This window comes from Lissotriton vulgaris, chromosome 2_1, assembly GCF_964263255.1.
Source record: "Lissotriton vulgaris chromosome 2_1, aLisVul1.2, whole genome shotgun sequence".
Lineage (NCBI taxonomy): Eukaryota > Metazoa > Chordata > Amphibia > Caudata > Salamandridae > Lissotriton > Lissotriton vulgaris.
In genome coordinates, this window is record NC_141687.1 from 1,753,373,450 (window position 1) to 1,753,398,551 (window position 25,102).

At 43.5% G+C, this 25,102-nt stretch overlaps 1 protein-coding gene across 1 annotated transcript in view; it reads left to right on the plus strand.

The window, feature by feature from the left end:
- Positions 1-15,143, plus strand: part of LOC147733233 (uncharacterized) — a 43,242-nt gene extending 28,099 nt beyond the window's left edge. Inside the window, exons 4-5 of the mRNA XM_086957774.1 lie at positions 8,322-8,441; positions 14,346-15,143. Of these exons, the coding sequence (XP_086813900.1) occupies positions 8,322-8,441; positions 14,346-14,451 (226 nt within the window). The 3' untranslated portion in view covers positions 14,452-15,143. The remainder of the gene's footprint in view (positions 1-8,321; positions 8,442-14,345) is intronic.
- The last annotated feature ends 9,959 nt before the right edge of the window (positions 15,144-25,102 follow it).

Below are 25,102 nucleotides of genomic sequence, written 5' to 3' on the forward strand. Positions count from 1 at the left end.
GGAATAACATTTATAATGGAAAAGATTGTCCCGGCTGTTCCCACAGTGATAACAATAGTAATAATTACGCAGTGTTTGCTACTACTTATTTTCCATTTTACAGCACTGTGAATGACCTGATGCTGCAACTCAGATGATTGGTACTCTATTATCATTGACATGCTTAAACAAATCTAGGCCAACTTATTTATAGCAATTTATGGATGCTTAGTGACTCAACGTGCCTCCTTTAACAAATATGACATAGTAACTTCTTGGAAGTGGAACAAAGCATCAACTATAAGTGAACAAATATCTCTTCCTTTTGTAAATTAGAGGTAATTTTGTGTTTCACTACTGCTTATTGACAGTTTAGATCAGTACACTGAGAGAGAGAGAGAGAGAGAGAGAGAGAGAGAGAGAGAAAGAGAGAGAGAGAGAGAGAGAGAGAGAGAGAGAGAGAGAATAAAATACCTATGCACAACCTTCCTATAAACGAATAATACACGCATAAAAAGTTGCTTATGTCTTGTGAAAAAAGGAGCCAATGTTGTATCCTCTTGAGCATTGCAGATGCCCAGACAAATTCGAAGAGGTCACCTCATCATAGTTTATTATGTCATGCATTATCATCGGTGACATTTCCACACCAAGATAGGTAAATACCACCACAATAGACTAAACCAGTCCTGGGTGCTCCGGATAATTTGACTGAATAAAAGCAGGGATCCAGTTGTTTAAAAAAAATATCTTACTGCATATCCAAAGGTTTTCCTTTTATCTGAGAGGTACCCTAGATATGATTAAAACCTTTTTTGTTAGGAAGTTTGATGAAAATTAATGATCAATCCATCCTTGATGGCTTACCAGCATGTTTCAGCCTAATTAAATGCCTTAGTGGAAAACAGCCTTCATCGGGGCTCCTATAATCCCTGCCTAGTGTGCATACGTGCCGTGCAAAAAGTTGAGGCATGAGGCTCTCATCCCTCTTCTATGCGTTTTCCTTATACCTGCCAGGATATTGAATTTATGGTCAAGCAGAAGAAACATTTGTTATGGGGTCAAACTAGACATATAGGCATGAAAGTAGACTGACAACCATAGAGGCTTATTTAAGCCATTTGCACATGAACATGTACCCATACACATGGGCTCCAGGTCTTGCCGAGATTGTATCTTTCAGGTATTCTCATAATAGAGTCAGCCTTGACATGCCGGCCTATTACCAATTGATTAACTGAGGCTTTTAAACGTCCATAGTTGCGAATTGGGAATCAGTCGCAGATCCCAGTTTGGAAAGGACATCTAACTCTCTGTTATTGAGTCTTCTAATGTTTATGAAATGTAGATATTTTGGAGAAAGCCATGGAAAATGCCACAGATCGCTGCTGCAGCTTGGTCTGCATTGTCAAGTGATAATCGAAGCAGCGTATTCTCTATAGTGTTGTGAAGACAGTAATTACATGGCAGGAAGTTAACAGGGAAACCGTGCTTCTGCTCTGAGTTTATAGTTGAAGCTGGGAGCCCATGTTTCCGAATAGAAATTCAATTAGGGGAATACATTCAATAAACTGCACTTCCATTCATATTCTCCTGGAATAAACAAAGTATCTCGTTGTGAGGGTTTAAATATAGAGGAGACAACTCTTTTCAACCATGTTAGTCTCGCACATGAGTTCTCATTAGAATAATAGAAAAGCTTGCTGCTGCGCAACAGTAAAACAAAACAAGCTTTGGCAAAGCCAATAGGTCTCGCCTTTGAAACCTATTGGCTTTTCCAATGGTTTTAGCCATGCCTCACACCATCTCTGATGCTGTGCGGCTCGGCTAATAAACAGGAGAAAAACAAGTCTGCAAGGCCAGCTGTGCCTAGTTGTAGTGAATCACACTAAGCATGTATGGGCCTAAAAATTGACACACGCATTGTTTTGTTTACTGTTTTGAGTTGGATCGGTAAACAAAATAAAAGGAATGTGCATGGGTGGGGGGAAAGAAGGTGGGTGGGGAGGAACGCAGGTGGGTGTAAGAACATGGAGCGCGTAATCACAGATGGCAGAATCACGGAGCGTGGGGAAGAAACACTGAGGGGGATATTCACAAGGACTGAACTCTGATTTATCCCCACCTTAATGCATCAAAAGTGGAGATAGATCTAACACCCCATTCACAAGCTGGTGAAAACTGCAGACATAAATGCCCCCAAATGTATCTCCACGGTGGACACCACCAACTAACCCTAATGAGATGCATAGTAGGCGTTCCTGTGCAAAATCACATGAAAAAACCACAACGCCACTTTCACAATGAACTACCAGATCTGTGATGTGAAACAAAAACAGGCGATAAGCCGCGGTAGCAGCAGGGGATTAACACCTGCCTATTGCTGGTGTAAAGCAGGATGACTACCTGCAGCATAAAACGGAGCACAGCCAAGAGCCACACCTGAAGACCCACAGAAGAAATGGAAACAATGACCATACACCGCGGGTACCCATGATGGCCACAACACCCACCACAACCACCACAGGCCCAGGCTATTCGCATCATTCCGGATGTTCTGGTTTTCTTCCATTGTCCACCTCCACTCTCAGGCTGCATTCACCTTGTCCATGATGGCCTGCCATGTACAATATTTTGTTGCCAATGGGGCTTGTGGGGATGTCTGCAGGCGCGCTTTGCCTCCATTGTGCTAGCCTATTGTTTTCTGTTTGGATTGTCTCTTTTTTTCAGGCTTTTGTTGTGCTTATTCCCGCCTGCCATGTGTGTCTCAGGCCTGGTGGTGCTTATCTCTGCTTTCCTCATCACAAATAGGCTCTTCACATGTTTTTTTGTGTTGTGGTTTGTGTTTTTAACTCCGTCGCGGTGGTTGTATCGCGGACATTGTCCGTGGTTTAGGCAGACTATTGCATGCTATCGCCTTGTTGTGAATTCCACGTTAACACAGGGTTATTTTCCCATAGTCGGCTGCGATGTGTAAGGGTGTGTTAGCATTTATTGGTGATGTTTAGCACACATTCTTGTGAATATACCCCCTGAGAATGGGTGGAACCAACACAAATGTGTGTGCGTGAGGGAAGCAACACAGAGGGCATGGATGGGGAACAACACGGAGTGCACAGGGAGGGAAGCAAAAGGACACAGCAATGTGGAAGGGTGGAAGCAAATAAAAAAGAGAGAGCGCAACATATTCAAACACATGGGTGAGAGGCTTGAAGGGCGAAGCTGTACATAAGTGAAAGCCCACATCAGAGTAACTTAAAGGACAAAGTTGTGGAAAATAAAATGTTTATAATGTTATGAAAAGAAATGTGACGGGAGAAGACAGGAAACACAGAGAAGAGGGAAACGAATGCACCCCTAAGGAGTGCATTCAGAAAAAGATAAATCGCCTTCTGAAACTTGACATTAACATCTTTCACGCTGCTATGCGGGGTCCCTCAGGGATCTTCCCCGAGCCCAACCCTTTTTAATATATGTGTGGCAACTTTGGTCAAATTGATAAGATCGTTTGGTTTTTCTACTGTATCACATGCAGATGATATACAGATCGTACCTTTAATCTCAGAAGATCCATCAGAGGTCGCCGATCGTTTCAGAATGTGTATGAGTGAAGTTGTAGGCTGGAGGGAAAACAACTGTCTTGAGTTAAACTCTGAAAAGACAGAGGTCCTAGTTTTTGAAAAAGACTCAAACTAGCTGCTAAAGAGAAAGTAAAAAAATATGTATTTTTTTTCAAATTATCCTTAAAATTCATATTCAGTTGTTGGTACAGATTTATTTATACCATCTTACAAAACTCAAACCAGTCTTATCCTTAAATAACTGATTACTTCAATGCACTTTTATGTTGGTCTTCCAAAAATTGTTTAGGCAGTTTACAGAAAGCTTCAAATGCAGCAGTCAGAGCAAAATGTGGTTTGAAGACAACTTACTATGTTTCTACGGTCCAAGACCAAAAGGAGGGAGTGGGAGGAAAACAAATGAGGTTCGCTAAATGTCGTCCCAATATATATCACAAAAACACCAAGTACAGCCTACCACGTTAGAAGGGTCAGAATCACTGGGTGTATTCCTAATTATGACTTGGATGTGATCCACCATCCCACCAGTAGTGGTATGCTTCATCATTGGGACAACTCCTCACTTGTGTCTTCTAATAAGCAGATGTGCACTCAGCAAACATGGGAGCACCTATTGAGGAAAGTCTAAGTGAGGATCCGCTAGGATATAAAAGTATCTAGTATGTACCCTAGCAGTTTATTTATGGTACCACTAATAAGTAGCAAAGTTAATCTGGGAGTTGTTAGCATTCTATCATCTTTTGGGTCGACATGTGTCAGCCATCGTTAAAATCCTAGTGTTTCAGTGGCTTTCATGAGGACAAGAATCCCTGAAAACTTTCCCTAACACTAAGGGGGTCATTAGGATGGCGGGCGGGGTTTGCGCGCCTGCCACCCTTGCGGTACACGGGACCGCCCGCCTAAAGGGCGGGGGTCCCGATGTGTGCATTAGGATGCGTCCGCCATAGTGACGGGCACATCCCTCATATTTAACATTGTGTCGGGCGGTGCTCACTGCACCGCCCGCCACAATGTTAAAAATGAATGCATGCATTTGCATACATGAAGCGTCAGGCACCGCACGGTGCCTGCTGCTTGGTGTATGCAAATGCTGGGGGGTAACACAGGTACCCCCCCTTTGCACCCACCACCTCGGCCTTCACCAGGGGGCCTGCAGGGGGCCCCCAAAGAAAAGACCGCCTGACTTTTGGAAACGCACCTATGCCCACACATCATAATATGGCTGGCGGTGCCCATTGGACACCGCCACCATATTAAGCCCTTTCCGCCACGGTCGCAAGGCGACTGGGGCGAAAAAGCGGCGGACGGTCTATCCGTCCTCCGCGGTCCCCCCGCCATACTAATATGGCGGGGGAAATCGGGATACGGTGTCGGGCAGATTGCCTCTGCCAGGCGGGCGGTGGCCACCGCCAGCCTGGCGGAGGCAATCCGCCCGACATCGTAATGGGCCCCTTAGTATTGAGTAGTGAATGTTTTCAACTGTAAACACATAAATAGAACAACATTTGAGGCAATACTTACAACTCTGAGTCTCCCTGTATCAGTAATTTTCTAAAAATACATAAGCAGGGAAACACACTAATATGCTAATGTCCATGAATACAGACCTATACTAGATATCAAATAATTAGGTCATGCACTCTACCATAACAATGTGAGGATGTGCAAATCACATTTTTAATAAACACACACATGCAGTCTTTAGGCTGAAAAGGTTATTGTTTTTATTCAGGGCTAGAGGAAGTATCTCATTATTATCATACACTGTGTAGGGGAGAATAGGTGGATTACAATTTAGGCTGATGGATGTAGCAAGAAATGGTGTACGGTGTAACATTAAGATCAATATAAAAGTCATGATACCATTAAGTGATCTTTATTGTATATAGTTAATTAAAACCATTTGAAAAAAATGCAGAACAAATAAAATGGCTGAATTTTAGGAAGGTAGGTGAGTGACTGGAGCGTTGCAAGTAAAATCAAACAAATAAGTGTGAATTGCCAAAGTAGTCTAAAACCAGTGTCATCTTTGTCTTTTCCAGAGGTAGAAGTTTTTTAACTGTTCCCAGGAGTAGCAGAGTTCAGTTGATGGTTTATTGCATTGTGTGTTCATAGATCTATAAGATTTGCTGTGAAAATAAGCAAAGAGGATAGCAGCTTAAAAAACGGGTGTGCCCTCTGAGAGAACAGCGGATTGATTCCTATCCAGTGGTGTTAAAAGGGCAATAAAACTGGTAAGTTGTTGACAGAGATAGTCCTCAGCAGCAGCAGCGGACTTTGGTTGGAGTCTTAAATTCCCGCAATTCGTTAAGGCAGGAGAGTAGTTATCTCTACGAGTTTGGTGTAGATGGCCTGTGAGATCCCAGAGGACATGTCATGATGATACCAGATATACATGCAGTCGAGCAGGGTAACACACACACATGTTCCATTCAGGAGACATTTCAATGTCAACGGCTAGCTTCTTCAGTAAGGCCATAGCAGTGGTGCGGATGAATTTTCAGAGTGTGGGTTCTGCTATTAATTTTATATCACTGAAGTCATAGGGATTGTGAAAACTCCAAGTGTCATACAAAAAAAAACTGTCAAAAATGTGCCGCACTCTTTCTGTGAAAGAGTGGTAAGAGCGTAGTGTGAAACTAGTGATGCACTTCAGATGACTTGTATGGTAGTGGGCTATCATTTATAGACAGCAAAGCTTCCATTGAAAGATCCACTAAATTTGCACAGATATATACTGGCGATAAAACTGTATAGTGAACAAACATTAATGTGTGGATATTGGGTATCAGTGAATATTTATCATTTGAACATCACGAAGTAAAGTGTCTTGATTTGTTCTGATCCTATCAAAATCTTTGGAATAATTACTGTTCAAAATAAAAAAGTGATTCATTTGTCATTTCCTAATTGCTGATATATTTTTAAATATGTGTATAGTTCATTTACAGGTATTTAACTGCTGTTGTATTTTAGAAAATAACTGAACTGACGTCCTACAATTGTTAATTTCCCCTCCTGTAACCCAGCAGGGTTGTCAGAAAAATATAAATAAACACTAGTGTTGACTAAGGAGCAATTTGTCAGAAGACATAGCTTGATATTTGACTTTTGTCATTGAACGCAAAGCAAATGTGACAAGATATACACAAAAGTTAAAGGCATCTGTATTGCTCATTCACTTACTGAACTCCAGCATGGATATTTTAGAGGATGTTGCAGCACACTCAACACCCCTACTTCTAGCACCTATGAACTATCGCCTTGAACTGCATCAACGTGAAAATTATCTGATATATTTTGGACCAGAGCAAACACAGGGGGATGATGGTCGGAATGCTGAAACTTTTCAGACACTCCCCCCAGTCACAGATCTGGGTTGAATCCATCATCAGTCTTTAGCTCACTTCGCCACCCAAGTACAGACCCAGCCATATGCAAATCAGTCTTGACCCTGTGCCTCATGGGAACAGTCCAGACCGAACTACCAAGCCAGGTCTTCCCTGGTCTGGAAACAAGCATTCTGGGACTGATTTTTGGGTAATACCCCTCATCAGCCAGGCTAGCTACTTTGTGACCAGCACAGCCTTAGACTGCAATACTCCTCTAACACAAACCCATGCATTATCCTCAGCAAGTCTCTAGCTTTGATCGCCTGAATGTAATGTTTCTTGCTCAATAGGACTCAGTATTTGAAACTGTAATAAACAACAAAGCATTTTGTTTGCTGATCCACGCACAGGAATTTGTAAATCACTGTTGAAAAATCATATTAACTGCTCAGCAAGGTCATGGTGTTAATAATAATTTCTGGTGAGGCAAACAGACACATACTTGTTTAATAAAGCCTTGAGATCTCAGATTGGAGCTATCCCTCGTGCCAAAAGCTGTTCTAAGTTCTTTCATGAAAAAGGGGGTAGTAGGAAGAAACTCCAATACTTTCCTAAAGAGCTAGAGAGCTTTATCCCAAGTATGCAGTTGGGGTGGTGGAGAGAGGTGAAATGGCTTACTTATGAACTTGGACCGCCACTATGCCAGCGCCCAGAGAGTGCTTTGTTTAATCCATCAAGTTGTATGTGTCTTAGCCACAAGCCTCTGGAATGCGATTATTACAGAATATCATTCTGCTGCTTCAAAGCCTTCATTGACTGTGCCTGAATCTCAGAGAAGTGGACAAACATAAATTCCAGGACCTGAGATCAGGTACGAAAGGTGGAGAAAATATGGATTTTATGTCAGAATATCATTTGCAAAAATATTGTTCCTTTGTGAGTTGATATTGTATTCTTAGCTCCAATGGGACAACATTTTTGTCAATTATATATAGGACCCATTAGTTTTAAAAGATATTATTTCATGCATAATATTCTGATACTATACCAAAACATGCTATGATTTATGAAAACCTGAACATTACACATAAAAAATGATGCACTGTTAAGTCAAGAGACAAATGATAAGATGCTGTTTGAAATTAAGTCATCTTTCTGTACAAGACTCATTTCAGATCAGCTCAGGCCCATGAAAGTCAAAATGAGATCTATATTTGAGAGCTGCTAATAGTACATTTCTTAATTTCATCAGTAGAATAGGAAAAAGGCAAGTTAGGCTGATGCCTCTCAAAGAATTAATAACTGTGTATGGCTGGAGTGATCCCCAAATCCTACCTGAATTATGCCGGTAAAGATCACCTACAGTGGTGACTCCAGCTTTGCTTATGTGCTGTTGGTTAATACTGCTTCTATTTCTATCACTCTCCAGTCTCATTAAGACCAATTTGCCGAGCCTAGTCAACATGGGCATCTCCGAAAAGGAAGATGGGGACCAGTTCCAGGAGTTCTGCTTCATGTGGCTGTACCGGAGCCTTATCAATAATGACAGGTATGGATGGGAGTGGATAGGACAGTGCTTGATAATGGAAAGTCTTATACTTGCTCTCTGCTTTCCCCTGACATTTGCACTGACATGAAAAGTTCCTTTTCATTACTTCTTCCAGTCTGCCTCCATACCCCTTAGATGCATTTTCAATGAAAATGCCATGTTGCTAAACCAGAGTGCAAATGGCAAATATTAACAATATGATTCCAGTGAGAGGGACCTCTCAATCAATCAAAATTCTTTATTTAAAAGACACATTACCCAATTCATTGACATATACAGTTACAAATACAATAAAATCAGCAATACATACCACTTATTTGAATCAATTCAACCAACACATGTAATTAATACAAAACAGTACAGAAATTAAAATGTCTTCTCACTAAAACACAGTAGAAGTCAGCAGCCCATTATCCCACAAGTGTTAAAACATTTGGAAGAATAGCAGATTAACCATCAGCATGCAACTCATTTTGCGAACTAAAACATTGTAAAGTGCAGTGTGCAAAACAAAATCATCTCAATCACAGGGTTTCGTTCAATCTAACCTCACAAGCAAAGACAGATTTCCCATCTCAAGACCATTGTTCTAATTGCTCACTTTGCCACTAGATTCAGGCTAGCCTGGCTGATGACGGCTAATTAGCCAGAAACTGGTCCCAGGATGCTTGTTTCCGGTCCAGGGAACACAGGCTTGGCAGTTCGGGCTGTTCATCAGAACAGAATCTCAGCATTTTTGACACTCATTTCCCCATTCCCCCATTTCCCCATTATCCGTGCCTCCATGCCATCTGTTCTCAATGCCACCCCACCCCCATTAAATTTATCTCCACTCTCTTTCCTCCCTCTAATAAACCCTCCACTTCCCAATCCCCTCAAACCATCACCACCCCCTTATCCTCCCCTATCCTGAAACGCCCCAAAACCATGACTACACACCAAGAACTATCTCCCCCAACATCATGACCCACTTCCCACTTGCAATTAGTCCAAATTACCACACCTGTAATTTCGCAATCCTCAAACCTTATCAGACAAGACTCAACCATAGCCCTCACTCCAATTACTGATGATCACCAACCTACCCCACTCTCTACCACTGATCCATTTACCAATGATCCATTCACCGCTGAAGTGCTCCCCTAAATCTACTATCTTGAGCACAAAATCAACATTCAACTGTTTGAAATCACCTCATTACAAAAGGACATACAATTTTGCTCCAAAGCACCTTTCAATCTCATAACTTTGGCGAACACAGCTCCTACCACATACATGCAGTCCAATCCCCTGTGTTTTCCCCCGGGCAACCATCCCTTATACCCACTACCACCTTAGACCTAAATGCACCACTACCGGAATGTAACAGTTAGAAGCGGGAACTTTGAGCAACTCATATGACAATGCTCTCTCCCAACCCTGCCAACACATGATTCTGGTCATCCTCGGTATTAGGAGGATCCCCTCTACTAATCAACTTCCCAGACCTCCTTCCCAACTGGCACCATCCAGCCTAATCAATCTGAACTGCAAACATCACCTCCCTTAAACTGCATGCTTTCAAAATATCGGTCTGCACCCAAACGTGCCACGGAAATAGCAGTAACCATCCAACCACATGATATTGACATTTGTTTCCTTACTAAAAATGGCTGAACAACCTCTCAGCCCCCATTATTAATCTTCCCATCCCACCGGGCTTCTCGATCATTCACTGCTACCAAAAGAATCGTATCGGTGGTGGATTCGCTATCATACACAAAAACAATATAGGCCTAAAACCCTTCCGCACAGCGGACCACTCATTCTTCGAATATCCAAGAGTTGTCCTTCAAAAGCTACAACCCAATCAAATTTGACACCATCTATTACCCTCCAGGTGATAAAACTCAACTCCTTGAGGATTTAACAGACATAATAACATAACACAAAACTCCCTGAAGGACTCCACAAACAGTACACTAAGAGACCTAAACCTGCACCTGAACGATACAGATGATGCAACACTATAAGCCCTATCCACCCTCCTTTAAACAAAAGATCTATTCAACATTGCAAGCAACAGACTCACAGTAAGGCTCCACCCTCAATGCTGTCCTCTCGAACCCCATTACCATTTCCCTTCACTCCAGCCTACCCACTGACTGGACGGACCGCCACCTAATCCTACTTGATCTCAATTTCTTCAAACCCAATCACCATACCCAAAATAATAGTCCTAAACATTGGGAACACACACCAAATCCCTAACTTAGAGCTAAAATCCCTAAGCATCTCTCAAATTTGCCCCCACCCGACCTCACTTCAGCAGACAACCTCACCACCCCTATTTAACACAAAAATGATAGAACTTCTTGACAATATTGCTCCTTTTAAACTCAAGAAATCAAGAATCATCCCTTCCAGGTCCTGGTTCAATAGATATCTGAATTTAAAGAGACATAATCTTAGGTTGGCTGAAAGAACCTGGAGACTACAACCCTCCTTGACCCTTCTCACTCTACTTCAAGCTCAACGTCTTTAATACAAAAAACATATATACAGAGAAAAATCTGCCATTCCAGAAACATTCTTGACCACTCCAGAAACATTCTTAGAGACCTGTTCAACATCATCAAATAACAAACATCCTCTTTCTCACAAAATTCAATTGATGACTCAGTCAAGCGCTGTGAAGAGTTTGCCAAAGATGCTACTTCTTCCAAAGTTGGTCCTATATCGGCCTCCCGTTTTGCTGATGGTGGTTTCCCAAAACCCACCTCTTCACTGAACCAGAGCAACAACCTTGCAAAACACTTATGCAGCATGTCAAGTTCAAAACTTCCCAAATTTGCAAACATGGACCACTATTTTAGGTATATTTTGGTGCCTGGCCTAATTTCTTTCCCAGTCTGACCCTGAACTGTGTGTTCAGAACATTCCAACACATTCTCACACATTAATCCCATTCCTTGCTTCAAGTTAGAAGAATTACCATACAATTGTATGCCATCTTGTGATGAACACCTTACACACATACATCAAGCCATTTCCAGATGTAAGTGAATTTATAGTCACAAACACAATGGAGTGCTTAAAACAAGTTGCTCCATTATGAAATATAGCCTGGTGGGTTCATGTACATACCCCATGGATGTACTTTGTGTACAGAACATTGCAAGACATTCTCGCACATTAATCCCATTCCTTGCTTCAAGTTAGAAGAATTACTCATAGAATTGTATGCCATCTTGATGTGATGTTCCCATGGAGAAAATGGTATGCAAGGTCACAGCATGTACTTTTTGTACAGAGTTGGATTCCAATCATGTTAAAATGGTTTGTTAAATTAATGTGCCTGCTGAAGACGTGAGCACATACTCTACATATCAGCAGTATGAATCTGAATTAACCCAACTAGCATTCCATATAACTTTGAGGTGCTATAAGGGGCTATCTATCATTAAAACATGTTTTAAGATCAAGATAATATTTGAGGCTCAACACATTGATCTCCTTGGACTAAACATTGTGGGAGCCATCACTAGGGCCTCTAATGTGGAAAGCAAAGGCATTATAATTGACCTCTCAAGATGTCTTCACACAGCACCGATGAACTTCCTATGATTTTTAGGTCTGCCGTTACAGAGGAACTCTCTGGTCTACCAACTGTTATCAATTCCTTAAAAAAAAAAAGTATATGGTGCTTTCAAGACTTCTATAGTATACCATTTTCCCTACAAATATCAGGAAGAGACTGCACCCCTAAGCTCTTCTTCAATATTGGGTAATTACTGGGGGCCATACCCCCTAAACATATGCTTCTGCCTACGGGCCTGTTTGCACACACTGTACCTTTGTAACAGAGTATCTTTCTCGAAGTTGCTTACATAATCCAAAAGAGTAGCTATCAAACATGGCAACTGTGGAAAAGATTAACTATTATACTTACTATTGTTTTTAATTTATTGCATCCTATTCCAGGGATGAGGAATAGTCCATCACTGATTACTTAACACATAGGGCCGATTACGATCTCGTTAGGGAACTCTTCTGACCAAATCAGTTTCGGAATCGTTTCCGAATTAATCAGATTCTGCAAGTCCAGCCGACCGATTATTATCCTTCCCAACATCATTCGGTCGAATTCACATTAACTTCAATGGGAGACTGTGTTCGGAATGAGAACACAGGCTCCCATTAAAAAAAAGGGGTGGGTGGGGAAAACCTTACACCCTGTGGCAGGTACCCCATGGTGCTTGCCACATTGGGCATGGTTAGGAAGTGGGTCCTTTGGGCAACATCATGGGCCCCATTCGGATGCCTCTGGGGAAAGGGGGGCCCGCAACAGACCCCGAAAGAAAGATTCCAACAGCCGTTTCATGTCAGGCAGACCGAATTGGAACGCTGTGCGAATCGGTCAGCCTTATCGCTTGTCCAGAAACTGTGTCAATGTTATGTTATGTTATTAAAAATTTGTAAAGCGCACATACGCCCAAGGGCTTCTTGGCGCTGGAAAGATAAAAAACATAACAGAGGGTGAGTCTGCCGGGAGCGTTATTTCAAGTAGGCTTTTGTGAAGAGGTGAGTCTTGAATGCCTTTCTGAAGGCAAGGAGGTCTCTACTCTGTCTGAGGGCTAGTGGCAGAGAATTCCATAGGGTAGCTGCTAGGAAGTGGAAGCCGCTGCCACCTTGTCGTTTTTTCTTGAAGCGCGGTACTTCAAGAAGGTCTTTGTGGGCTGATCTAAGGTTCCGTGAGGGAACGTATCTTCCGATCAGCTGTCTGATGAATAGAGGTCCCTTGCCTTGCAGAGCCTTAAAGATGATACATCCGGCTTTGAATTCGGCTCTTTGAGCCACGGGTAGCCAGTGCAGGCTCTCCATGCCTGGTTTGATCGATTCCCATTTGGGTACTTTGCAGATCAGCCTGGCGGCCTGATTCTGTAAGTACTGCAGTCTTCTAAGTTGTCCTACAGGTAGGCCAAGGTATAGGCTGTTTGAGAAGTCGATGTGGGAGATGACTAGGGCCGTGACCACCTGAATTAAGGCGGAGGGAGTGAGGAAAAGGGCGATTTTCCTAATTTTCCTCAATTGGAAAAATCCAGAAGAAACCACGGTTCCAATTTGGGATCTTAGCGAGAGGTCCTCATTGATGGTTATCCCCAGACTTTTTACAGTCAGAGATTTCTTAGGGGGGAGGCCCATATCAGTAGGCCAGAAGTTGGGGCTCCAACTGATTTCGCTCTTGCCGGGCAGGATCTCCCTCAGTTTTCCCTGGGTTTAGTTTAAGGTGATTTGAGGACATCCAACTCTGGATTAGAGTCATAGTAGCTTGGAAGTCCTCCACCGCATTTGGGGAGTTAAGAACGAAAACGAGCTGCAAGTCATCTGCATAATTATATACAGTGACTTTGTGCTTTCTCAGAGCGAAAAGAAGGGGCCGCATGTATAGGTTGAATAACAAGGGGGATAATGAAGAGCCTTGGGGCACCCCACAGAAAGACTTGATTTTGGCAATAGAGCTTCACGTATCGGCTCCGATAGACTCAGGCTGTTCAAATGCCTTTCAGACCCCATTCGGACTGCCCAAACGGTTACTGGGCATCCTAATCAGTAGTTGGGAAATGTGTACGATTCATTTGGTAATAAGGGTTCCGAATCGGATTCTGCAATACCGAATCCCATTCGGAGGCTTTCCTTACGAGATCGTAATCTGCCCTTTAGTGTGATTTTGCTATCTAACCTCAATGTGTTTACTAAGGTGTTGATTACTGCTCCATGACTACCTTAAGCTCAATTGCATTATTCTAACATACTCTATGCTCTTCTGTAACTTTATTACCACATTAGTGATTACTGAACTGTATCCAGTATAATTTTTTACACTGACTCTCTTGCTATATGCTTCTGCTCTGTGCCCTACAGCCTTTCAAATGGAGATGCCATGGAAGCGGCGCAGATAAGCCACAAGTCCTTCTGCCCAAAGCTTGCTCAACTGATAGCCGAACTGTCTGACGAACTGTCTGCCTAGCACACCACAATGAAGATGCATTGACGCTACTATGATGTCTCAGTGGCGTAGAGGCAGATGGAAAAACTCAGCATTCACTGGATCTTCAAGCGACTCACATCTAGCTTTTCACAAGGATTTCATTCTTCCCTCTTTGCTATTTTCCCCTCTGCCTTTGCAAAAATGGACAAGTCTCTGATATTGTCCTTAAAAGAATTGAAAAGCAGAGATCGAACAATCAGAGATCATGGGTTTATTTGTGTGCTTGTACAGAGAAAGATTTTGTCACACCTGTGCATGTACATAGAAAAGCCTAGCAATAGCTTTCACTGATGCTTATTATAGACAGTCATGTGATGGGCTTACCAACACATTCAATATTAAAATTCAGTTGGATATTCAGAATGATCAACAAACATGCTTATAATCTCCAAATAAAATTCGTTTTTTGAAAATTCAACTCATAAATATTCATGATGGACTCCTGGAAAATCTAATTTGATTTTACTGCTCAGTGGGTGGAGAATCCAGCTTCAATGTATCACTAGACTGTGTATTAAACCTAGCTGTCAGTCTCTCTAAGTCAAGGAGAAAGCAAATCAAATTAAGTACACTAGTGGGTTTAGAAGAGCCTGCTGAAGGTTAATATACAGGTTAAGATAAGCTAATGGAATATTTATTAAACAATGTACTTTCAATAAAACTTGTATTTTAAAGTGTGCGTTTTTGAGTTGCTCACATTTTCTAAATATGAGACTTACAGCCAGATTCATCAAAGTAAATTCGGCTCGCAAAGGGCCAGATTCTGAGAATCCTTGGGACTCAATTAGATTTTGGTAGATGCAAGATAAATTGCCACAAAGTGGAGGATGTTAGAATGTATAGAGCCACAATAGAGATGGGGCAAATGCTTTGTTTGACAGATGTCTTGCATTCATGAAGACGGAAATAATGCCCTGTAATAACGATTTGCCATTTGGAATTTCTTATTAGGAATCTACTAAAATAGATTCAGTTGAGGTGCAATTTGCACACCAACTCCTACTAAATCCATTGAAATTTTGTGGACCAACCTATGTATTATTAGGTTGGTTCACAAAATATTGATTTGTGATGGGTCGCAATTTGACCTACTTCATTAATATTCATGAGGTAGGTCACAAATTGAAACCTTTTAAGATTAGTTAGAGTCATGGGTGACTGCTGGGGTTAGCCTACCACCAAGTCTATGATTGGTTTTAAATAAAGCAATCTTTTTTTATGCAATCTGCTTTTCCTAATAGGAAAAGAGAATGCATGAAAAACAAGCATTGACAATGCAATGGTCTCAGCATTATTAAAGGTAGAGCTATTGGCACTGCTCATGACATTTTTTAAAAAAAATCATAAATAAATGGCATTGTCATTTACATTGCCAATAGCTTACTCGTTAAATAAATGGCATTGTCATTTACAATGCCAATAGATTAATCGCTCGCAAATGCATGACCTATTGCATTTACACCCACACAGAGCCAGACACACAAAGTCACCCACACATACATACAGAGTCACCCACACAGAGCCACACACACAGAGTCATTCACATAGAGCCACCTACACAGAGCCACCCTCACACAGACAAAGCCACTAAACATAAAGCCACCTACAAAAAAAGCTATCCACACAGAGCCACATACACACACAGAGCCACACACACACACACACACAGCCACACATATCATATATCGTATATCTCATTGGTGTCAGTGCTCAAGATATTTCTGGATTCATCAGTAGCATTTGACATTGCCCATCATGAGATTATTCTGATTACGTTCCAAGCTATTGGCATTGTAAATGACACATTTTTTATTTATGTGTTGGTTTTGAAAACAGATAAATAAATGGCATTGTCATTTACAATGCCAATAGCTTAATCTCTCGCAAAAGCGAGACCTATTGCAGTGTTCGTGCAATGCTATTGTCCTTGGTGCATCACTGGTTCACTATTCTAACATGGCTGAGATATTGCTTCTAAATGAGTCGCCATGTTGGAACCTTAAAACAATGATACACTATACACTATACCATTCCAAGATGGCCACCCACAGTTATGTTTCCCTTATTCTTTAATGCAAAGCATTTTAAAAAAACTTTTTTCTGCTTTTGTATAAATGTATCTTGCATATGTTTGCTTACATTGAGTGTGTGTTTTACTAATCATGAGTGAAATAATGAATTCGGGTGAGTGGGTGAATGCAATAAGGAGTCAGAGAATGGAAGGATGCATGTGTGGAATAAAGAGCTACAGGGCACATGTGTGATGAGTTAGTGAATGAGTGCCTAAACTCATCAAAGACTGAATATGCACGTTTAGTTAGAAGTCAAACAGTTGCATTGCCAATGCCTGTTTTCAATAGAGAGCACAAGCATGCCTCAGAAAAGTTTATGTTCTACAGCATAGACATTCTCAGCAGGGCTCGTGTATTTTAAACTGAACAACCCATGCAATTCTCATGTGCGGGTCTATGCCTTCAGTTGGAGAGTACCAGAATGTTTCTGCTGTGCTTTCATTTGTACGGTGCCTGCGCTTTTCAGAAAGACTGCTGTACTTTCAGTTGGACAGTACAAGCACTTTTCCACAGGGTGGGTGTATTTCGATGGCGCTGTGCTTTCAGTTGGATAGGACCAGCGCATCCGAGAAGGCAGCTGAACTTTTCAGACTTTACCTCGACTGATGTCCTTTAAATTAACCATTTGCAGCCCTCTCAGCAGAGTTTCCTTTCTTTCATCGGGACTGAGCAGGCAGGCTACTCTGCTGTTAAATAGACAGTGCCATCTCTTTTAATAGGCATGCTGTACTGGGGCACTTCCATTCTCAGCCAGGCAGATGTATCATAGCTCAACAGCAGAAGCACCTCTTCTCCTCGGGCACAAGCAGGGGGAGGGAAGCCTTGTGGGGGGGGTGAGGGGGAGTGGGTGTAAGAGCAGCGGGGGCGGGGGAGATTAAGGGGTGGCTCAGTGAACAGGAGTGGCGATCAAGCAACAGCAGGTGGGAGGGAACTGGGGGAAATGTTGGTCGTTCGGATGCAATAGGGCTCAATTGAGGTGCTATACCAGAGAGTTCGATCTGAATTGGGGGTGCTCAAACGAAAGTGCGTGTTTTCATGGAGAGGGGATGAGCGACTGCGACTCGTGTCTATCCAGCATCCAGGGCTCTCACAGCCGAGAGACTGGGGGTGTCTCAGGGCCACTCGGATGTGATAAGGGGCAAAGGCTCTATTGGGGTGCAGAGGATACATGGAGGTCAGGGGGGGTATTTCGGGGCGAACTGCGGACATGGCGGTGCTCAGATAAGAAGAGGTGTGTTCGCGTTGCAGAAGGCCCCATAATGTTCCTGCCGTACACTGTGCCAGAGCTGCAGAGAAGTCTCGGGGTGCAGGCGTGGGGGTGCACCAGGGGTTTTCCCGACCAGTGGCAATGGTGTTGAGGGTTTTACCTGCGAGAGGGAACGGATATCTGGGCGCGGTATTGGCAGGCAGCGGCTGCGGAGCTCGCAGTTCAGACTGTGGCCGGACTCGGGAGATCAGTTGTTCCCACAACAGAGACGCCAGATGTTGTTGGTAAGGCGGCGGCTGTAGGGTGGATTATCCTGTCTTCTCGGTAACAGAGGCTGGCATTGGCAGAGACTGCATCTGGTACACCAAATCAGCTGCAAGACCATGACTTGAGGATGGGCGAGTCCGAGGAGCGAGGACAATAACAAGCGAAGTGCTCAAAGTCCACCGGCGGGGACTGACTGGCCGAACGAGCATCTTTGGACCGGGCTGGGTCGGAAGCGGCCCGTAATCTCACTGAGGACGGACAGTGCCTATAGGAGCCTCGGTCATGAGATTGATATTGGGTGGGCTGGAGAGGGCTGCGGCCGGGTGTTCAGATGCGATCATACCGGGGAATAAGCGCACAACCATAACCTGAATCGCACATATTTCGTTTACTTTTTTATTTATTTATGTAACGCGTTTTTATATAGCACGGACTTTACCCGAAGGTGTCAGAGCATTTCACAATAAGAACAGTAGTGAAACATGAGAATCCGGAGTGCGATGAAAGCAGTATTCCCCCAGAGCAGAGCCCACAAGACCGAAGCGAGGCAGAAATGCCTTGGAGAAAGCAGAGTCATTTTTCGGATTGAGGGGCGTGTTTTCGTTCTCTCCTCTTCCCATTGGCTGGAAGGTAAAATTCAAGCCAATGGGAAGAGGAGAGAAAGTAAATAGAAAGAAACGAAAAAAACACACCCCTCAATCCGAAAAAGACGGGGCTTATCGGAGTGACGCCCCTCTCCTCCAATGGCTGGCCTCCGTTTAGGAAGCCAGTCAATGGAGAAGAGGGGCGGGTTCAAGCTCCTACTAAGAAACATAAAATCTTGGAGCTCTGCCCACACTGCTACGCAGTGCGACGCAGTCCTCGACCTAAAAACTGAATACTTTTATTAACAGTTTTAGGCACAGGCAGTGGTAGCAGGAACCACTGCCTGCATGTAGATATTGTTTTTGTAGATATTAACAAACAGGAAGGGGTCCCTTAGGGACCCGGGGACCCCTTCCCGTTTGGAAACGGTTACCCAATTTAGATTTGGTGCTAAAATATTAATGATTTGGGACCAGATTTTACATTTCTAATTGTAAAGTACCTTGGTACATCAGGCCCTGAGTCTCTAGACATTGGGTCAAGTTTAAGAAGATTAACACAACCCAACACTGCTTAAAAGCCTCCCACTTTGCATTGCACACACAGCCAAACTTTTAATTGTAAAGAATTTACCATGTGACACGCTGATGATGCCTTTGGCATGTTGACTAAATTTACATGATGCACATAATCATGATAGCATTACACTACAACACAAAGGCACATTGAGTGGTTTCTTGCGTATGTTTTGTCCTTTAGGCAGATCCTAATCTGTTAATGCAGATGTTCATCCAAGGGTAAATCGTGGCAAGATACACCCAGCCACGAAAGTTCAGATTATTTTTGTCTGTTTTCACAATTTGTTGTTGTTAGGACTCAAGGTAACTTTTCTTTTAGTACTAATGACTTCTTGCATCTGTCAAAACTAAAAAAGAAGTGATCATCCCAAACCTAGTATACCCTCTCCTCCTCTAAGATATCTTCTAACAGGTACTATTGCTAGCTATGGTTTGGACTATGGGCATTCTCTGCATTTCAAAAAGCTACTCTAAAAGATTAAAAGAGCCCAAAATACACATTTCCAACCTGCTGATCTGCTAAAAAATAAGATCATGTTACTGAACCGGGGAAATGCCCTGGTTTATCTGTAAGTGTCTGTGCATTGTTTCGGAATGTTTGTTTTGACATTCCCTATTTTTCTTGATGTAGGTAAGAAGTGTTTCCATGTTATGGGAGAGGACCATCAATGTGTGGTTATTGTGTTATGGGGCACAGCACTTAGCAGTGTGATAGATGAAGAAGTGTGAGAGAAAGGCGCACAATTGATGGTTTTTAGTAAACTGGAGCTTTCGAGCAACGCTGCACATTCCATTTTGGGATTTCTTTTGTTCATAGTCCACTTAGGCGGTTACTGCTGTGGGTTGTCCATTCTGAGAAATGTTGTTTAAAGTTTATGATCCTGTGCAGGCATAGGTTAAAGGGAGAAGTGGGGTAGAGATCTGCTGGGATGGACTTAGGTAAAATCATCCCAAATCTGATTGTCATTGTCACATGCCAGGAAGTGGTGGTAATATGTAGCCAGTCCGGACCTGCATTGGTGGACTAAATTAGAGTCCTCTGTTGGCCAGAGGTATGAGGCAGATCTCTTTAGTTATTCCACGCCTGTTCATGCTATGGAATAGTACTTTACCGGTTGTAGATGTGATCCTAAGTGACCCTTAGCAGTTTTTAGGTCTCGCGACCTATCAATGCGCGCAAGCGCATTGAGCGGAGCGAGAATTCAAGTGCTCAAAATCCTCGTCAAACCAAGGGCTTCTTGCTGCGGTTTTCTTTAAGTTCACGTGAATCACGTGACCAAACCAGCACGCGCATCAGCCTCCTTCCCTTCCTCCTAATTGCATTTTTTCACGGCCGCACAGCACATCAAAGGGCTTCTCCCAGCGTGTGCTGTGCGGCTTCTCCTCCCCTAATTATCCATGGCTGGCCGGTGGCTGGCCGTACTTTCAGTACACCATTTGCTCAGGACATTGCTTTTTTTTATTTGCAGTGCCTTTAGAAATTTGTAAACTTGCTTGCTTGTTATTAAAATGTTTCTTATTCTGAACATTGCCTATCCAGATATTCATCATCATTTATAATTTCTCACGTGAGCCTTTCTAAGGGTTAGCATATGTGCACATATTGTCATGTCTGTAAACTGCACTTTTTAACAGCATTTAGTACATTTTGAGCAGAGTACTTTTCCCGATGGCCAACTCTGTGTATACAAGGAGCTTTCACTTATGTTAGGTAGCTCAGTTGCTTTGTGTGCTTGCTGCAGATTGCTGTTGCCTGTACGCCACTAGTTCTCTTCCATGAGAACCTGACTCAGCCCCCCCCTCTCCTACTGATCAATAAAATAAACTCGTGCCATTCACTTTGTTATACTTCAGGGTGGTACTGCTCCGTGAGGCCACATTACTGCCAGTGAGTGCTGTGTTTTTGTTGTTCTCAAATTGCACCCACCACGTATTAGGAAACCAGGGAAACTTTGTGTAACTTGCTATCGTGTAGAATTTGCCCAGCTCCGCTGAAAGGACCAGGATACGTTGGTGTTCGCTTGGCTCCACTGGGTACCTGGGCACGGAACAGACCCGGCATTGTTATCACCACCTCCTCTGTGCGACAAGGGGGCACGGCAGGGTGGGTCTGTGTTAGTTCTCAATGCGTGCCGCCTCCCTGGGGCCCGAAGGGTGTAAAGCACCCTGGCAAGCGATGACACAGGCGCTGCCTCTCTCTTCTTCACATGTGGCTGCAGGCGAGGGAAAGGTAGCAGTAAATGAATTGAAAAAAACCACAAAACTGCCATTTGGGAAAGTACCTGCCCAGAGGCTCTGTAATATACCAGGACTGTACTTTCTTTGACACAGCGCCACGTTCTCGAGCTTGAGTCCATTGTGTCCACACCATGCTTCTAGGTCAGATATTGACATACTTTCAAGGTCTGTAACTTTATAGCTCGGCCTCTTTGATGCATTAAATGCTCCTGACTGCTTCGCCATGTTCTACATTTTAAACAGTTACGTTATTTGTTTATTTATCTGAAAAGTACTTTCTGGAACGTGTCCCCCCCTCACCCATTAAATCCGAATGTTTACCAACTCTCTGCAGCGTGGGGAGAGTTACACGGCGGCCCCACGCTGCTTGACAATGTGGAATGTGTGACTTGTGAGAGCAAGTATTTTAGTTTGAAGCTCACTTCCGACGTTGCAATCCCAGGCATAGTTGTTGGTTTAAATCTCTTCTTTCCGGGCAGACCTAGTCCATTGTTGGCTCAGCTCGGTTTACTGTTCAGAGCTGCCGGTGGCATGCGGCTTCGTGGCACTTTGCAAAATGTCCCTATGGTAAATATGTTTATAGGGGGCGACAATCCCATAAATCTATGCGGCTTCTGCGCATGCTCGTGCTCATCTGCTGCACTCGGTAAACATTTACATGGTAAATACCCTCCGTGCTGCCTCCCACCCGCAAAAAAACATAAGTGGTCTGGAATGCCCAGTGCAACTGCTTTTTATCAGCCCTTAGTATCAGTAAATGTGAAGCATGCCCATGCTTGTTGAAGAAATTAGTGCGCCTGCATGGAAATATTGATTTCAATATAGTACATTATGTGGAAGCATTTCTCAAAATCGTTGGGATGTTTACAATCAAACCAAAATACTGACGCACACTACTGCTATGCAAGCAGACTGGCATTTATTTTCGTTAACTATTTTTTAAAATAACTTTCTTAATGTGCTTACTCCCTAGCTTAAATGATATACATATGTACAAAAATACCCTGGCGACGTGGTCATGTGCCCACATTCGTGACAGCAAGCATTATGAAAACAAGAAGGTGCAAATACAGTTTTAGACCTTTTTTAAACGTTACATTGGTGTTAATTTGTGCAGGGTTCTCGTTCACTAACACTTCTGCCTATGTTTCTTTTGCTTGCTTGCATATACACTTTTAACGTGCATTTTTCTTCCTCTTTTTCAGCTATACTTTATTTTTATGGCTATTTTAAGTCATTAAGCAAAGAAAACAAGCACTGGCGTTGCCAATAGGTTTCGCATTTGGAAAGTTGGAGCTATTGGTTTTGTAAATGACATTTTATATTTATATATTGTTATTGACAATGCCAATAACGATATATAAATATAAAATGTCATTTACAAAACCAATAGCTCCAACTTTCCTACTGCGAGACCTATTGGCGACGCCAGTGCTTGTTTCCTATGCGAGTGTAAGTGTGTCAAGAAGTAAAGGGAATTATTAAGCAGTCAGTATGAACTGCAACCGACTATATGACCACTGAGTATTATGGTATTAGTTTGAGAGTGGGTTGTATATTGTATTGTGATTGCATTACTTAGCACTTATTGCCCCTGACGAGGCATTGTTGTGCTTTACACTGGGCAGAATGCTGTTTCAAGTCCCAAGGTTAATATTTTTGTTGGTATTGTTGGTTATTGAGGTTATTGAGATTTGTCTTGTGCTCTAGCAGAGCCGTTCATGCCTTTATTCCAGTTTCTATGTCGTAGATTATATTAGTCGGAAATTAGGTGTGCTATTTAGTGGGAGAGGTGGGCATTTGAATTTTAATGCATTGGTTGGTAATATTAAAAGATTTGCCACAGGATATTAGGCATTTTAGGGTGCAGGGTTATGACTTTTAAAGGAGAGGCTGTGATCTTTAAAAGAAAAAAGATCTGCGCAATTTGCAGAGGTACAATAATAGGGATTAAGGCGAACATGCATGTGACCTAGAGTAGACAGAGCTCAGAGAGAGAAGGCCTGCAGAGGATGGAAAGGAAGAAGAGGGTTATTTGAAGGAACAATTGGAGTAGACAATCAGAAGTTTTGAGGTTGGTTTTCATGCAGGATTTTTAGAAGTATTGCGGAGGTTTTCAGAGATAACATGCCAAAACTGTAAAAGGAAACAATATTATGTACATGTGTTACAAAAACAATGTATGCCATGAGAACCCCAGTGTTCACACACACCACCATCACCCACAGGGCTTTAAATGGGAAAATATAAGTGCAGGTACACATTAAATGGGCTACAGGTGTGTCAAGTGGGTGGGGCTAGGCCTGGGGCTAAGGGCAAAACATAATGATACCCCCTATTCTCACCCGCCTGTTTAACTCCTTTTCGGAGCCGGGCGCCATCCCACCGGACCTGTTAAGGGCAACGGTATCAGTGATCCCGAAACCTGGGAAGGACCGGGCCCTATGCGGCTCGTACAGGCCTATCTCACTCCTGAATGTCGACCTTAAATTGTACACGGGGATTTTAGCGTCTAGGCTGGCCCTGAATCTGCCGGGCCTGGTTGAGGCTGATCAAGCTGGCTTTGTGTCTGGCAGACAGACGGTCGATAACACCAAAAGAGTGGCTCACATTCCGGAGAATGCTTCGCGGATCCCGGGCGAGCGGATGCTACTGGCGGTGGATGCTGAGAAGGCATTCGACCGGGTTCACTGGCCTTATCTCGAGCGGGTGCTCCGGAAACTGGGTATTGGAGACAAATTCTGCTCGATGGTCTTCAACTGCTACAAGTGCCCGTCGGCGACAGTAAGAGTCAATGGATGCAGCTCCCGTAGCTTTGCGATCGAACGGGGCACTAGGCAGGGGTGCCCGCTCTCCCCACTCCTCTTTGCTCTTTACATGGAGCCGTTTGCCCAGAGAATTCGTCAGAACCCAGATGCGGTCGGGATCAAGATGGGGCAGTATATCCACACGGTCATCCTTTATGCAGACGATGTCCTGTTAACTCTGGACGATCCTAGACGGGCCCTCCCGGCTTGTATTCATGAACTAGACGCTTTTTCGAAAGTGGCTGGTTTTAAGATGAACATGGGCAAGTCGGTGGCTTTAGATGTGTCCCTCGCCGCAGATACTAGACGAGACCTGCAGCGGCTCTTTCCCATGCAGTGGTCGTCATCTCTGGTGCCGTACCTGGGGATTCTGCTAGCGCCAACGTTGCCAGCGATGGTAACGGCTAACTATGCCTCTCTCAGCAGGAAAATCAGGGAGGAACTGGGCCGCTGGGGTAAGAGCCTATTGTCTTGGCTCGGCAGAATTGCTGCGGTCAAGATGACGGTTCTGCCCCAGATTCTATATCTCTTCCGAGCCTTACCGCTCCAGCCTCCTGTGGGCTGGATTAGACAGACACAAGCTGACATCGCGCGCTTCGTCTGGCAAGGCCGCAAACCGAGGATGAAGAAGGTTCTCTCCACGCTGGCTCCGGAGGCAGGGGGCCCTGGCATCCCGGACCTCCGGAAATACTTCCAGGCGGCGCAGTTGCGCTATCTAGTGGAGTGGAGCAGGTGGGAATCCGACAAGCATTGGCTTTTTCAGGACCAGGCAGTGGCGGGGCGCACCCTCCAGGAGGTTCCATTCATGCGCCGGGCTCACCGCCCTCGAAATCTCTACGCTTCCTTCGTTACGCGAGTTCCCTTAAGGGTATGGGA